A 16,845-nucleotide genomic window follows, 5' to 3' on the forward strand; every position below is an offset into this window, starting at 1 on the left:
CTGCTGGAAGAAACGTCAATTGTCATGACTTTGGCAGATTATGCCAAGCTATCGTTTGCTTTCCTAAATAATGGTTCAGTCTCCACACTTGAGAATACAAAAGTGAGAGATGTAGTGATAGTGAAGCGTGACAGTACCACAGCTACCAGAAAACCGCAACAGATGCCCGAGTGTGCGACAGCGCAGGCACATACAGGTCAGAGCTGGTGTCACAGGTTCTAACAAGAGCACCTTCCCAATGGCTGAATGTTCACGTATACATGGAAAGGCACAGAAGAAAAACACCCAACAGCATGACTTTGCCAGGGATGGCACTATGGGCTATTTTGGCCAACGACACCATCCTCTGCCGACATAACACACCGAGGATGAAGAGGGAGAAGCAAAGAATTTCACAGTTCGAGTTAAGAAAGCAGAACTACAAGGCCAGAGTTAACCTACTTTCACTCTCGTTTGCAGTGTTCATCTGGTTTCTCTACCTCACCATGGTAATATTTTTAATACTCTCTTTCACTGGTGATATAGTATGGACTGAAATCATTTTGCCTTTTGCTCTTTTTCTTTCAATTCCTAATTAACAGCCTAAGCGCAGACTAGAAAACATCCTCAAGCCTGATACTGACTTTCAAAATGGAATCACTGATTTTACATTCAAAAATTGAGATTTGTCTGTGCCTTCTTCCCACTCACACTCACCCCACCTCCCACATTCTCAAAAAGTCTTTCCTCAAAGATAATTTTAAACAAAACTCGCTCTTCGTATCTTCAGCCAACGCTTGTCAGGGACAGGCAAATGAGCTTTTTTTTCCTTCAGGGCTCTTGACACTTTAGCTTAGAACCCACAAAAGCAGAGGAAGGCTTCATTGATGACTTTACGCACAACTTTTCAATGGTGATTAATACATAAGTGTCCATTCCTAACCCTCTATGGATTTCAGGTTCACAAGCCATAACATATAGAGGCAAAATTGACTGATTTCAGAGAGGTGAGGAAGTTTTGCCAGGAGGCACACAACACAGGAAGCCAAGCTACAAAAGCACTTGGTGCAACAATTAGGAAATGCATTGAGACATCTCTCCCAACCTGCTGGGACAACTACGCCTCAAAAACTCTGCTGCACAAAACCACCATTTACATCTTTCTTAAAAGCTCCTGATACAAATTAATTTCTTTTTCAAAAAACCTGTAGGTCAAGTAAAACTCAGTGTTAACCTTCATAAAGAGGAGCCGGAGATCCTTCCCAAACAGCTCCAGAGCTCGTCCAACTGTATCTGTGACACAATGATACCTTCAGCCACAGCTGAAGTGCTCTGGCAAAGCCGCTTGTTCTCCTTCAAACTGACATTTCTTAGCAATTAGCACATCTAAAAGGCAATGGTTACTTCTGTGCTTACATATCCCCCTCTAGGTTTTGTTTTAATTTCTACAAGTCGTTTCACGTAGGGCTGGTCTCTATTACTGCAGCAGATGGCAAGAACTGCTGAGTAGTAAGGAAAAAAAGCATAAAACCTGTTTTCTATCCTACATATACTATCTGTATTAGAAAAATGGCAGAATTACATAGAATGGAATATTGTTTTATGGAAACTACTACCATAGTTTGAATTGCAGTAGCATTCCAGTTCCTAATCTCTTAGTTGTCTAGACAGAGCACATCATGCATTTGTCTTTAATGAGATACAAATTAACTTGCCTTGAAATACCTCGAAACCTCTGTAATACTTTCCAGCAGAGCAAACCTCTTACTGCTGTTCTGCCAAGTACATAGCACTCGTAAAAATAAGGACTACTGTTAAAAAAAGACATACTAAAAAGGGCAGACATGTGAGCCACAAACTATGGTATTAGTCACATCCCCGTGCTATGTGGGAATAGTCAGCTATTTCTGGGGCTGTTCAACTGGAATGGGCCTTCAGAGCTCAAAACTAATAAATAGGAAAATACAAGTGACTTCTGCAGTTTTGCCTTAAACTTCTCCATGGAGCTAATCTCACCTTTTTCCCTTTCCCCTGCCAAGAAAACAGAAACATTTAAACTAGAAAAACTTCATTTCTAGCTCTCCACATGATGCAACATGAATGCATGAAAAAATACATCCACATGACATAACTGCAGATAACCCAAAGGCACTTGAGCTTGGCTTTAGGTACCAAAAGCAACAATGGCAAAGTTGGCCTTAACATGCTGTCAAAGCACCCAGGGAATTAATTGAGGCAGGTTGAAGTCACCCAATGAAAAATACCTCAAGACAGTGAGACAAATGATGCCTAGATGCTCTATCAGATCATGCTCTGTTCACATACGGTCAAAATCTCTGTATGCCATGTAATCATTTCATGGCAGGTCACTCTGCAGAAGCAGCCACTTTGTTTTCTTTCCTCAGCCCCTTTTTCTCAGTAAGCAATGTACTGATCTGATCCTGGCCAGGCTACAGCCTCTGCAAATGCTTCTGAGCAGGAAACACAAAGTACTTACTTCAGCCTATTTTGCAGTGGAAGCACACTAGAAGAACTGATCAAATTGGGTAGAAAAAACCCCCAAAACTATAATCTGACAGCTAATTAACTTAGTCTGGAAACTAAGAGCTCCTAGAAGCAAACGTCTGTGTCGACATATATATACAACCATATATATATATATATAGGGTATATATTGCAGTGACTGTCTGCAATAGCAGAAGTCTTGTCTCGTCCCAGACATCTGCCCTAGAGCAGGCAGGACAGGTTCTAACCTGAAATTTCTCCTCTCTTCTCCTGTTTGCCAGGTGTTCTGTAGGCAGAGCAGGATAGTAGAAATTCTGACAACAAAATCTTCCCTGTGGCCTTCAGGAAACTTGGTGTCACGCTATATACTTGGTCGATTTTTTTAAAATACTCTATAATCTTCTATATCCATAATTAGACAGCGAAGGAATATTCTGAAATTAGACAATCTGAAACTCAAAACCAACAGCCATGTGCTTCATGTTTAACTGGTCCCTGTTAAGAAAAGCTTTTTCACACAGTATGAGATTATCAAATGAAGTCAAAATACTGATGCACATTTATAAACAAGGTTTTCCTAATGGTTTTGCAATTAACTGTCTTAATAGAGAAATGCATCTACTTGTCTATTAATCAGAGAACAATGCTTTGACCTTTGATAACCAGAAGATGTGTCGAAAACCTCGTGGTCTACAAGATCTTGGTTTTTATTCTAAATGTCTTGAGATACAGCAACAAGAACACTGTAAAACTGTGCTACAAAGCTCTGAAGTGCCATTATTTGTAAGCAGTCAGCAATCACATAAAGATCCTGCTTTCATGTAGTGGTGTGCCCAGAGGGGGTGAACTTTAATGCGGGAGTCTCTTCTTTCTACAACTGGCAGCTACAAAGTTTCCATGATTCACCACCAAACTATGTAAATTTTGAACATTTATAAAAGCAAACCAACCCAGAGTAGCTGTACACAGCAAGGATGTGAAACAGCTGTGCAAAAACAGTTCAAAACAAGATCTCTGTACTTAATAGCTGCTTCCTTTTCTTAAGCACTAAATTTAAGAGTAGAACTCAGAGTAAGATGCCAACCTGTGCCAAATCCATCACAGAACTTAACTTCAAACCTTGAATCTTATGTGCCTTTTTCTTACATTATATACTTTTTGGTATCTTATGTTTTTAAGAGACGGACTTACTGATGAAGGTGTCAGCCAAAGATAACAATACCAGAAGATAAATACCCGGGTAAGTATTCATCTACAGTGGATTTTGCCCATAGCAGAGTTGACAGTGTGGCAGACTGCTCTTACCGTAGAGGAAAGGGAATAATTTCTTTTCCATGAGCTGTAGATGGAAGAAGAAGGGGTTCAAATTACAGCAATAGAGTGAGCACAGAAAAGCAGTGGAATAAGTTGTCTCCAGAATTTAGAGAACAGATGAGATGAATGTCTAAGGATGGAGGAGGCATCTGGGTTGTAGATATTGGCTTTTTGAGCCTTCTTCCAGACCTCATCTTTGGGACGTTTGTTGGGATTACAACAGAGCCTTTTGCTTTTTCTTAATTTAATTCTCTGTCTGAAATCATACATCTAGAGCACGGGTATCAAACTCATTTTCACTGGGGCCCACATCAGCCTCACGGTTGCCTTCAAAGGGCCAAATGTAATTTTAGGACTGTATAAATGTAGCTACTCCTACATTTATTCGGTCCTAGAATATCTAGAGGATATCAGCAGCATGAGATGATGACTACTAATGAATATTAATTTTATTTCCTAAACAAATTCCAAAGAAGAAGAAATGAAAAAGGCTCTTCAGCATGCTGTTTATGTCTTTCCAAAAAGGACATAAGAATGTGAATGTATTACAGATTTTTGCGATGCGTGAAGTCCAAGATAAACACCTACTAGGGGACCAAAACTTTCCCTCGCCGATGTCTGTGAAATATCTTGGACACGGAAAGACCAGTGAGGTTCCCCTTTGCCTGACACCGTGACATGAGCCTCTCCACATGCCGCCAGATGCTTCTTCCTCCCCCTGGGATGAGTGGACTTTCTGAGGGAACCAGTCCGAGGGATTCCTCGCGTGATATAAATTCACAAAACAGTCTCTTAGTCATTTCCAGACAGAATAACAAGTAAACGAATCTGAAACTCCCACCCCACCCTGTACATATTTTTACCAATTATACTCTATAACAACATATTACTAATTGGAGGGGAGAAGTGGATTGGTTATTAAGGGAAGAACTGGGACAGACAGAAGAGTTGGAAGGGGGTTGTCTCTCCAAGCTGCAGTGAACAGCCGTGATTTGACAGCTGATGTGGTTTTCCTCAGGGCTGACTACCACAGTGAGTCAGACATTCACTCTGCAAAAGACGCCAAAATGCTGCTTTCGAATCAGATGGGTGGAAGGATAAAGTGAGACTTACTCGGCTGACAAAGAAACGCGTTTCTCAGGGAATACATTTGAAGCCACTATTCGACAGTGCTTCTTTTCTCACATTGCTAAACCTTTGAAGAAACTGAACTGAACAGAAACAGGCTTCAATTCACCACTTTCCTTCAATTTCCTTCAATTTTAATAGTACAAAACACCATCCAGCTGGACTAGCAGCACCTCGCACATCCTCCAGACCATAAACCACTGCACAGAGGCCAAGAGATCACAGAGCATATTAATTCTGTCTCCTCCTACTCACTGGTGCAAAACCAGTGTCATTCTACTGATTTTGATTATTCTGCCTCTCCTACAGTCCTAGAAAAGGTTAGAGAATACCCAGGCTCATTGTATATGGAACTATGTGTTGGGCCGACCTCCCAGCCGTGGTGATTCGGTACCATTCTGCCACCATGCAGATAACGATGCAGATGTAAACCAGTTGCAGATTTAGTCCATTTGTCTGTATCCTTTGTATCTCAATCATTCTAAGGTTACAACAGATACAAATGAAAAATAAAAACCCATTTATGCGTTACATCCATAGCGTGTATTTCCAAAAGCCTTTGCTACTGTTGTCACCCTACCAGCTAAAGCTTACTGCTTAATTAGATAACATGGTTTCAGCTAAAATCTCAAATAAGCATCTGCTGGAGCCAATGGATGAAAGTATGCAATCAAAACCAGTGGAAAACTTTTTGTCTTTTGCTTTAAAGCTTTAAAGCTTTTCCTCATGATTAATTTTGCTACATGGGTCTGACCAGAGGAAAGAAACATTGCTGATGAACTTCCAGTGCTGTCTAAAGACAGTCCATACGACCATCTTTTAACAGACGTCCGCAGATCACAGGATTGACACCAGCCCACTCTCCTCATTGTATCTTTTACCTTACAGAGAAGATTAAAAAAAGTTCAATTTCTCTTAGGATAAATAGGTAGATTCAGTAGAGGCAGAAAGTAAAAGTATTCATAGCGATTTGTTTTTATGTCTCCCTACAAGTTGGACATGATGTGTAAAGGACATTTGGATGCCTCGGTTCCCTAAACCCAGCTTGTTATGTGTGAGAAGACTGAACTAAAACCATGGAAAAGGTAAACAACTGCCCTTTGAGCTACACTACACCCTCACCATGGTTTGTTTGCAGAAGAGTTGTACCAACCAACGTGCAAACAAGGCAGAAGCCAGTAACTGAACATGATGTGTACCTCCCCACAGATGAAAAGTATCCAACAAGCCAGAATTTATTTCCACAACTAACAAGAGCGCTGTTAGCTTCAGAAGTGGTGCGTGGCTCTCGGATGGACGCTGATGAAGCAGTGGGTGGGCAGAGACTCTCTGAAAGAACGTCTGTTCTGTAGCCTTCTGCAGATAAATGTACAGGTTGCTGTTGTGTTTTTACTGTCACCTAGAACATTGAATCAATCCTAGGCACTGTTACTGTGGTACAGTAATACCACATTTTTGGTGAGGAGATATTTATTCCAAGAAAATCTTCCTCCTTTCCATATCCAGCTACTCAAATGGACAGTCCAGATACACAAAATCAGTAAGGCAGTTCTTCAGCCAACTTGATTTTGCATAAAAATACTCGTGTTCTCTGGAGTTTAAATGGAACAGAAATTCCACATTATAGCACATGAGGATCCAGCAAATTTTAAAACTATTCCAAACATAGGTATAGACTTGAATTACTAAAGACGACTTACTTTCAGAATATGAATTAGTACTACACAGTTTTGTTTGCCTCACCTGACAGAAAAAATAAACTTAGACCAAGCTAGATCAAAAGGAAATGTGAAAGAAATCCTAGTCGCTCTTTTAAATCTTTTTTGTCACTAGCAAAGCAAATTTACTGAAGTAATCCGAATTACTTCAGACTCCCACTAATACAAATAAGGGTAGGATTTGATACCTTTAATCAGGAGCAACCCCTTTGCTGTTGCATCGGTTCTTTGCCTACAAATCCAAGCCACTATTTAAGACCAAAAAAAAATGTGATCATGATCTGTGTTCCCTGACCTTTGATTGTTGTGTTTTCAGCCGGAACACCTGCCTGGTTTGTCTCATCCCTCAGCAAAAGGCGCGTTGCTTCTCTTCATCCTGATAAGGTCTAACAGCTGTTTACACCTGCTTGTTTGTGCAGGGTCACCGAGCACGACATCCGAGTCCATGGAAACTGCAGTCTCACTTTTCTCCACATCATGGCCATGGTATTACAGAACCATCTTATGTTTGTACACACTACCTATTCCTGATTGTCTGTGTGTATCCTTAACTTCTACATCCCATCCTCTCTTTGAAAACAAACCAACTCAGAATGGACTAAGTTCAGTAAAGATGTGGACAGAGCTGTACGACACACACCTCAGCTGGCAATTAAAGACATTTCCCACCTTCTTCCTTGGAGAACTTTCTTCATGCAGGATCAGAGACAACACAGTTTTCAAACTCCGTATGTCAGGCCTTTGCAGTCACTAAGGCTAACATTCAGACTTTTTTTGGCTATAGTCCAATGCACATCAGATGACCAGTAAAAACTTCGGTCTTAAAGATATACTGTGACTGCAATAAGGCCATCCTATCATCCATGAGCTGAATTAAACCTCTTAACCGCTTTTGCATCACTAAGAAGCATTTGGGAATGCACACAGTCCATCGTACCTTTCATTCAAGAAGGATATGTGCCTTGCTCTACAACGAGATTCATAACCAAAAGGTATTCCAGATTAGAGAGCAATTCAAAACACTAATTGCAAGTTTTTTCTCATCTTTGGCTACATCCTCATTCGCTTTGCACCCTTCTCCACATAATCTTCTACAAACACAAGGTACTTGTCCTCATGAGCTATCTGCATCTTCCCCTCAGTTTCATATTCTACACGGTCAAGACTGAAATGAAAAAGAACAGGAAAAAAAGAGGGTTTCAGTAAAATGTTCAGAATGTCTGAATCCTGGCTGAAGAGCCCTGGCTCTCTACAACAAGTCAAAGAATGGATTTGCTTGTTTCGAAACAAGACACAGATATTCAGGCCGCTCAGGATCACTGTCCCTAATGCTGTCGCTAACTGGGCTCAAGAAGGTCAAAACCCTGGTTCAGTTTGCATGGCTACTTCGTATCTCTCCCAGTGGAATAAGTGCAGACTATGAGCAGATTGCTAATAAATTAAATTATTAAGTATACAAAAACTACTGACTTTAGATATTACGGGATTTTTGGCTAGACAGAGACCAGGATTTCAACCCAAGAATGCACTTAGTGTGTCTATTGATAGTTTAAGGTTGTTGAGTGCAAGTCACCAGGGACTAAAAGTTCTGTGAAAAATGAGACAGAAATTGGACCCAAATGTAGGACCGGGATGTCCAAAACAAGCATCTTCCCTGAGACACCAGCATGCCAAAGGGAGCAGAAGCCAACATCAAGATGCTGGATGTTCAAATTTCTGCTATCAGCTGCTCTCCTGCAGTGCTGCTGATGGAAAAATTGCAATGGCCATTCCATGAATACTTGCTTCTCAGTTTTCAAAGCTCCTTTTCTCTTCAGTACTGGTAGGAACTCCTTCCCCTGGAGCGGTACGAATCTCAAAGAGAGCAACTCCAGTATATGTGGCTGACAATATGAGTAGTGAAATCATACAAAAGTTGAGACTGAAAAAAAAAGTGAGACTGAAGATAAAGTGAGACTGAAGATAAAGGCTGAAAAATGCTTTAAATAAGGCCATTATAATGGGCATGTTATCGACTCTACCTCTACAGATACACCAGTGACCTGACTGATGGTCACCTCCAGAACCTTCCAAGTGAGCTGTGAAAGCAGTTGCACAGCGATACTGTCCTCTCTGCCCAGGGCTGCAGAGATTGGGGAAAAACAAACCAAATCAATCAACCAAACAAAAAAAGCCCACACCAAACCTGCTAAAAAGAAGCTGTTGCTGTTTCTATTTATCAAGTTAATACACAGAAGAAAAAAAGACTCCTAGGTACACTAGCTTGAATTAGAACAGAGAGCACATATAAAACACTGCTCTGAACACAACTGGGAAGACATGCAACTAATCTTTGTGCAGCAAATCTTCCCAGTAGCAATGTTGCTCCCTTTTAATTTTCATGCCTGCTTTTCATTGGTTAGGCCAATGCATCACAATTGAAATAGAATTAGTCAACAAGCCAGAAAACATTTTGATTTTCACATGGTAATAACGAGTGCTGTTACTTTATCTGTGTCCTATACTTGAAACTACTACTGGAGTTACTCTATTAATTTGCAATCTAACTAATATTCCCTGGAGAAGTAAATTATAGAATATTTGAACCTTAAACGCAGGAGCAAGTGGATGTAAAAGCCTGCACAGACATAAAAACATACACATCCAGCTACCTCTCACCTCTGTTTGGTCTCTTTAAAGAGACAGGAGTGTTGGATCAAAGCCTGACAGCTATGCTGGTGACTGTCAGTCCTCACTGACATCTGAGAAAGTGAATGTTAGTCTGGGAATGTAAACGGCACCTCCCAATAATGCAGCACCTCTGAGGAACCGGATTGCGTTGCCACAAATGGTAAGCAGCCCAATTCTTCTTCTGGAGACTTAAAATACTGATAGTCTTCTGGCCATCAAAATACTGACAAGTAAACCATTCAGCAACAAAGAACGCAGTCTAAAGGGAATAGTTTTGTGATGCAAAGTCAAGAAGCAATACTGCCTGACAGGGAAAAGTGTGTGGGAAGGGAAGATTATGCCTTATGTTTCTGTAATAGTGTATCTGCACTATATACGTGTATACACATATATATTTATATGCGCTATGTAGTGTGCGTTTGTACCTGTTTGCAGGAGGACAGAGTGGTGGCACAGGCACTGTGGTTTAAAAAGCAGATACAACCTCTTTTCCATGAAGCTGCTTCTGCAGTGCTTAATTTCATGCGAGCCAGTATGTGGATTTATTATTGCAACAACGACCCATCACAAGACACATCTTTGCCTACCTGTGAGGCTTTGGCATCATGTCTCAAAGCCCCAAAATATCACTGGAAAAACGTTCAGTGATCTCAAGTGGCTTTTAACTCAGCTCACAGACAAAAAGTGAACTGACAGTTGTAGGGTTCCAGTTATTACTGATTACTGAAGTAACCAATGACACAGAGTTCACATTTCAGAGCAGGTGGTTTGCTGAGGTGTTTGATGAATTCCTATATTTACCATCCAATTTTGTACCTAAAGAGCAGGAGCTCTGGGAATCCTTAACTTTTATAAGGTGAGTCTATAAACCAAACCTCTTCTTCAGCATTCAGTCTCCCTATAAAAACAGACAGTGTGATAGTATGTGCCTATATTTTTTAGTTAGCAGATGAACAGTAAAAACAGAAGAGCTGTTCCGAAAAGGCACCAATCTGAAGGCTATGGGAGCAGCATCAGAACTGAGGTCCTGTTCGCAATGGCTCCCTACAGCCTCCACTGCCAGACTCCCATACCCAGAACAAAATGTCAGCATTGTCCTTTCCAAATGACTGACAATAAGTGCAGCTACGATTATACAAACCTCTTGTTGCAATGTACTACACAGCAGGATGAATCACTCATGGGTATTAAGGATGAGCATTACAGAACAGCATATGCTGGCTCTACTTAGAGATCCACCAAGATAATCTCCAAACAGATTTCAAATTTTCCATTTACATCTGCCTGGAGAATACAATACCTTATATATGTATTACTTTGTTGCTAATGTTTAAAATAAGCAGAAATGACTCTTCCACCGTCCAGTGGGAAGCCTGTGGGCCGGAAAGCACCCTGGACATCCCGCAATGTCACACAACGCTTCAACTAGGAAAATTTATGTATATAAAAAAGAGCCAAGTGTAAAGTTTGCTACTATATTTTCCTAATATTTTTGTCTTAAATTTACAGATCTAATCAATAGTGCTTTTTAATTTGCACAACTTTTTCCTCCCACTTGGTAGACCTCCCCTTGGCAGCACATTTTTCTTGCAGTAACCCAATTTTTTCAGTTCTCAGTCTCACGTCATTACTCCTACAATAGTTCTTCACCCTCGTAGTACCCTAAATAATTCATATTCCTCCTTAATGTCTAAAGTTTTCAAGTCTTTTCAGATTCACTTCTGTTAGGCATCTCTTAGTCAAATTAATATATGCATGTTTGCCCACTCTCCTTAAATAACAACAAAATACGTCTTTTGGTTGCTTTTCCCATTTAGCTTTTTCTCTAACTTGGCAACCTCTAAATAAGGTATTTGTACCACGGGCATGCTGAAAGTTCAAAATGAGTGTGAGAGGGGAAATAAACATTAACAAATGCAGTTTTGTTTCAGCAGCTGTTGCAGTAAGGATGTTGATGAATAAAGCACCCCAGGAATTAAATGATTAGGAGTTAACATGAGCAACTCTCATTATGCCTACTTCATAACTGAATAAAGACTGCCACCATGAAGCCTGACCAAAATTTGTATTCAGCCCTCAAATCCTTTAGCTTAAACACTAATAATAGTATTGGTTCTGGATGCAGTACTGGCTTGGTGAGGCAACCTTCCCTTATGGAAAATGCAGATAATGTCACTTGATACACAAAGCTTATAAGGAACTTTGTATGATTGTTGGAGAAAGCTAACTTGGAAATATTTTTTACAGCTGTGAAGAATGACTAGAGATGACAAGGAAGCCAAATACATTATGAAACTACACCTATGTTGTGTCTCAATGCTAAGAAGATTGAAAGGTTTGCCTTTGTACTTTGGTTTTCAAGATCAGGACCATATTTGCATGGAAAAAAACCAAAACATTTTAATTGCCATCTTTACACTTATTTCATTATTAAAAAGCATTGCACAATATGTTAACACTTTCTTTAAAACCAAACTGTAGTTGCAAATTATTTTATGCCTTGACTTACCACCAAATCTGTAAGTTTTGCCAAATGGTCAAAAAGTATAGCGCACACAAGCAACTTTATTTTCCTACTTGCCCTTCTCAACTTTAATAGCAGTATAAAAATATGAGCTGAAAGAGGGAAAACTTAGTCAGAGGATGATAGCAGAAAAGATGCACTGAATTTCTCATGGGACTAGTGATATTTAGCAAATGTACCCATGTCTGCAAGACTCAGGTAAAGAATATTCTTGATCTTTTTAAACTTCTTCAAGAATCCTTAGACAACCATATTTCCAGAGGGGAAAGGGATTTATTATCTGGCCCTTCTTCCCCTCCTCAAAGCGATATTTTGCAACCAGTTGTCCATCACTACGTTAGACTGAAAAGCAAAAAAAGCCATATATTGTTCCACAGAGTCTTCACAATAGAGAATTCGGGGTTTATTTTCTAGCGTTGAAAGTCTGTAAAGCAATTTTTTAATGAAACCCAAAAGCACAAAGGGGACCTACATGAAGCACTGTTATACTAAGGGTTTACTCACACTCACTGGAAAGGCCTCTCTTTGCTATTTGAGTACAATATTTATATTTGACAGACAAAATGAATGTTCAGATCAAGCACCTCAGTTAACCCCAACATTGAAACTCTGCTCCCAATCCATAATAGAATATTCCCAAGTTAAACTAATTAAAAAAAAAAGAAAAAGAAAAAAAAAGACATTTTTTGACTGGTTACCCATAATGGTTTTGTGTTTTAAAGCATTCAGAAATGTTGCTAGGTGAACTATAACACTTTCTTCTGAATGATGAGACCAAAGCATTTGTTTAATTCTCAAGAGGAAAATGTGTTCACTTACATGATTTCTTCTGTTTTCTCCATCTTTTATAGATGTAATAACTGTCTCAGAAAAAACTGTTGATCCAGTTTTGTTATCTGTAACCTGATGCGGCAAAAGAACAAAATATCATATTACATTTTTTTTATTAGTCTTTTGCTACTCTCAGTCCTGGAATAATAAAGTTCTGCAACAATTAATGCACCCTCACCCCCTTCTTTTTTTCCCATTTTGCTGTCACTCATATAAAATCCTAATCTGGGGGGAAAAAGTAGATGATACCTACCTCTTTATCTATTTAAAATGTCACTGTAATGAAGATAAATGAGTGGGAAATGGTCATTCCTTTATGACCCATGTAATAGATGTACCTGTGTTCTATTTTTAGCAGGCACTTTTTTCAAAATAAATTGTTCTTTCACTTTAACCTTTTATGACATGTACCCTACACAGTCATTAGACAAGCAAATAAGATACAATAAAACCCCAAAGTAATTATCATCACGGAAGTTTATGCTCCAAATTATCTTATTGCTCCCCAAAACATACGAAATTTGTTTTGTTTTTGCAGAAAAGGTTTTGTCAGAGCCAGAAGCTTGCTGTACATGTTTTCTCATACCTTATCAATTTCTTGATGCGTCTGAAGAGTTTTATTACCAATCCTGGTTTCCGTGTTGGACTCATTATGGTAGTTGGGAGGTAAGTCTTCAAAGTTTACTTCCGACAGTTTTTTTGCCCCTTCCTCTTCAGCTTCCATCTGCCAAATTTAAATAAACCAACTGAAAATTAGCAACAATTACAGAAAAGAGAACAAGCAACCTTTCTTGTGCAGTCCCAAGCAATGTCCTGTTTAATTAGATGAAGCTGTTAGTACAGATGCTCCTGTACGGGAACGCTTACTCAGCCGTTTCAGCCAGCGACCACAGCAGCTCTTTTAATGGATTAGAGAAACACTGAAGAGTTAAACCTTTGAGCCCTGGACTACCTAAGCCAAAGTCAGTCCCTGTGAGGAAAAGCTGTGCGAGAAGTCATGGCAATTTGGTATCTGCACAGGCTGATGCCTGTCAATCTCAGCTTTCTATTTGCCCAGAAAACCACTGAACACTTAAGACAGACTTTCCCATCTGACAAAGAAGAGAAAATATTCTGGCAGGACAGAGCTGTAGCCCCTTGCAGTCAACAGCAGGAGTCTTCTTGATCACCATCGTGCATCCAGACTTTCATTCTCTGTTTCAGTTCCCGCTGTCTTTGTTTGCCAGACGAAGACTCAGCACAGAACTGGGGCGCCCTCTGAATCAGAAAACGGAGCGAGCTTAACTAAAGGGGGCACGGATCTTGTAAACAACACACACTCTGAATGTTGCATCCCTTTGTTATTTCCAACTGCTGTAACAGAGCTGGGAGGTCCCAAGTTTAGCCAGGCTGAACAACAGAATGTTTCCCCAAGACAAAATTTGTCTTTCTGGTGTGTCTGTTTATTTTAAATGACAGCTGCAAAGCTTTATAAGTGTAAAGCATTTATCAGCTACAATGCAGTCCAGCCAATCCTCATTTCTTGCTGTATATAGACCACTCCTCAATCCAGAGCTGGCTAGAGTAAAACAGGCAGAAATTTTACTACATCCTTATTTATAACTAAGATTACTTTGAGCATTATAAAGAATACTTAAAAAAAAACCCACCCCAAACAACAGTTTGTTTCAGTGTCTATGCAGTCTAAATGAAGCGGATAACAGAGGCAGACTTCAGCGACTGTCCAGATGGCAGCAAAAGTTCAGAAATCATTTAATTATAGCAAACAAAGGTTTGTTTCCCCAGTGGGCTGCCAGTAAAAGGGATTTTTGGGACTATATATTTTTGAACGGGAGGAAAACAGAACCTAGAAGAAAGATCCTCAGCATGAAGGGTAAAAAGCACAGAAGTAAGGGCAATGTAGGAACCAGGTCTTTTAACTGTGATACAAGACAATGGCTCAGGGTCTAGATGCTTTGAAACAGGTCCTGTTCAATTCTGGGCAAAGGATGTGAGATCAAGATAAAGGAATTACATCAAAAGTAAGCTGCTTCTCCACACGTGTTTTCAGGACTGTCTTACACCTTTGAATCCTGGCTTGGGGTAACCTTTTGTGTCTTAGTTCCCACTGCACAAAGACAATAAAATCACTCTGCACTCCTCCCCTTGCCACGTACTGTTATTTTCTCACTTCAGGATCCAGACGGACCATCTGCCCGCATTTTTGCCCCCTGTGAGCCCGCACCGCGGCAAGAAGGTGCCTTTGCAGCGCGATCCCCCACACACGGCGAGCCCGGGGCCGCGCAGCAGCGGGGCCGATGTGCGAGGCGTGGCGGGAAAACCCACCGGCGAGGAGAAAACAGCGCCAGAAGCGGAGGAGAGACCTTCCCCCGCACCCGCACCTCCCGCCTCCCCGCCCGAGAAGGGCGGCAGCACCGGGGATTTCCGCGCTCCCCCAGCCCAGAACGCGGAGGTCGCCGCCTCGGGCAGCGGCCACGGCTTCTTTGTGGCAGCATCGGCCCGGCTCCCCGGGGGTCGCGGGGAGGCGGCTGCTGACGGGAGCTGCCGAAGGCGGCTGAAACGCCGGTGCCGCAGGTGCGGTGCGGCCCGACCCGGGGGTGAGGGAGGAAGGGACCCCCCACCTCTCGGGGTTCCCCCGCACCCTCTTCCCCGCACCTCCCCCTCACCTCCTGCACCGCGTTGCGCAGCTTGTGCTGCGTGTCCTCCATAAGCGCCTCCACCTCCCGCAGCATCTCTCCCAGGCTGGCCGCCCGCCGCCGCCCGCCGCCCGCCGCGGCGCAGCACAGACCCCCGAGCAGGGCCGCCAGCAGCAGCCATCGCGGCCCCGGCCCCGCTCCGCGCCGCATCCCGGTGGCGCCGCTCCCGCCGCTGCCCCTCAACGGTGCGGGCTGGCGGGCGGAGGTGGGGCGGGAGCGGGCGGCTCCGCAGCGCCGGCCCGGCCCCGCAGCCTCCCGCAGCGCCGGCCCACACGGGCCTGGCCCGGCCCCCGCAGCCCCCGCTGGAGACGGGCACAGGGGGCGCAGCCCCCGGGCAGACAGACTCATCCGGGGGGCGCGGGAATGACACTTGGGAGGGCGGTGCAGGAGAGATGCTGAGGGAAAGGGGCAGGATGAGTTTCCCGTTCAGACCCGAGACCTTCCTTCTGTTGATTTTTCGAACAGGTTTAATGAAAAGAGAGTGGTGGGAGCCGCCCGACGTCTCCATGATGTATTTTGCTTTCCAGTCTTCGGCGAAGCTTTTGAAAAGATGTTTTCAGCTTCCAGGATCAGCTGGGTCTGTGGGAGGTGGTGCATCCTGCACTTGGCTGGCCAGCACCCCGCTTGCCTTTAAAAAAAAGACCAGACAACATCATCATTTTGCACCTGTGTGCATATTCCCCGATTTCCACATTATTTTTCCTCTTTGTGCTGCACCCCAAGAATTTCCTGGATGGTTTTTACTGCAGTCAACTCACTGCTTGGAGGCAACATTGTTGTGCCAAGTGAGAACTGGCCTGTCCATCTCATTTTGGATCCTGGGTGAGAGGTAATAGTAAGTAAAGTATTTCTGCAGAAACTATTTAAATCCTGAAAATTTCCTGCAAATGCATTGTTACAATAATCACCAATATAAAATGCAGTGTTAGTGGCAGCCTAGGGTAGCTTCCATCAGCTCTGACTGCTCACAGAATGCAGTAGAGTGGCTGATGGAGAAGGCCCCTTGTGTCCCCAGAGCAGTGGAGATGGGAAGGCCCCTTGTGTCCCCAGAGCGAAACCCTTCCCTCAGTCTCCCAGACACAGCACGTCATACTTCAATGCAACAGAAGGTTTCATTGTGGGCACACTACATCTGAGTTTAGTCATACAATAGTTTGATTTTTTAAATGTAAACCTCTTGGACTACACAATTTAAGTAATAGTATTAGGAATTATTGGGAATGAATTAACAGTTTAAATGTGTCACATCACATTGCAGGACCTTTGATATATGAAACAATCCTGTACCAGTAGAGAAATGTTTAGACAACCCACTCCTCTTTTCCACCTCTGTCTTTATGGTTAGATTTCCAGTTCATCCACTGCCTCAAATCAGCTTAATAATACTGACAATGTACAGGTGACACTTAAATAACATGTAGAATTTTAGTTTTAGTGGCTTTGAGGAGTAACTGAAGGTTAGATCAGCCACAATGAAAAC

At 42.1% G+C, this 16,845-nt stretch overlaps 1 protein-coding gene across 1 annotated transcript in view; it reads right to left on the reverse strand.

Annotated features, from left to right (window-relative positions):
• DKK3 (dickkopf WNT signaling pathway inhibitor 3) overlaps positions 1–15,515 on the reverse strand; it is a gene marked incomplete at both ends in the record, with an annotated part of 28,434 nt that extends 12,919 nt beyond the window's left edge. Inside the window, 3 exons of the mRNA XM_080345527.1 lie at positions 12,658–12,741; positions 13,256–13,393; positions 15,336–15,515. Coding sequence (XP_080201653.1) covers positions 12,658–12,741; positions 13,256–13,393; positions 15,336–15,515 — 402 coding nt within the window. The remainder of the gene's footprint in view (positions 1–12,657; positions 12,742–13,255; positions 13,394–15,335) is intronic.
• Positions 15,516–16,845: the final 1,330 nt, after the last annotated feature.

Source organism: Nesoenas mayeri (genome assembly GCF_963082525.1).
Source record: "Nesoenas mayeri genome assembly, chromosome: 5".
Taxonomy (NCBI): domain Eukaryota; kingdom Metazoa; phylum Chordata; class Aves; order Columbiformes; family Columbidae; genus Nesoenas; species Nesoenas mayeri.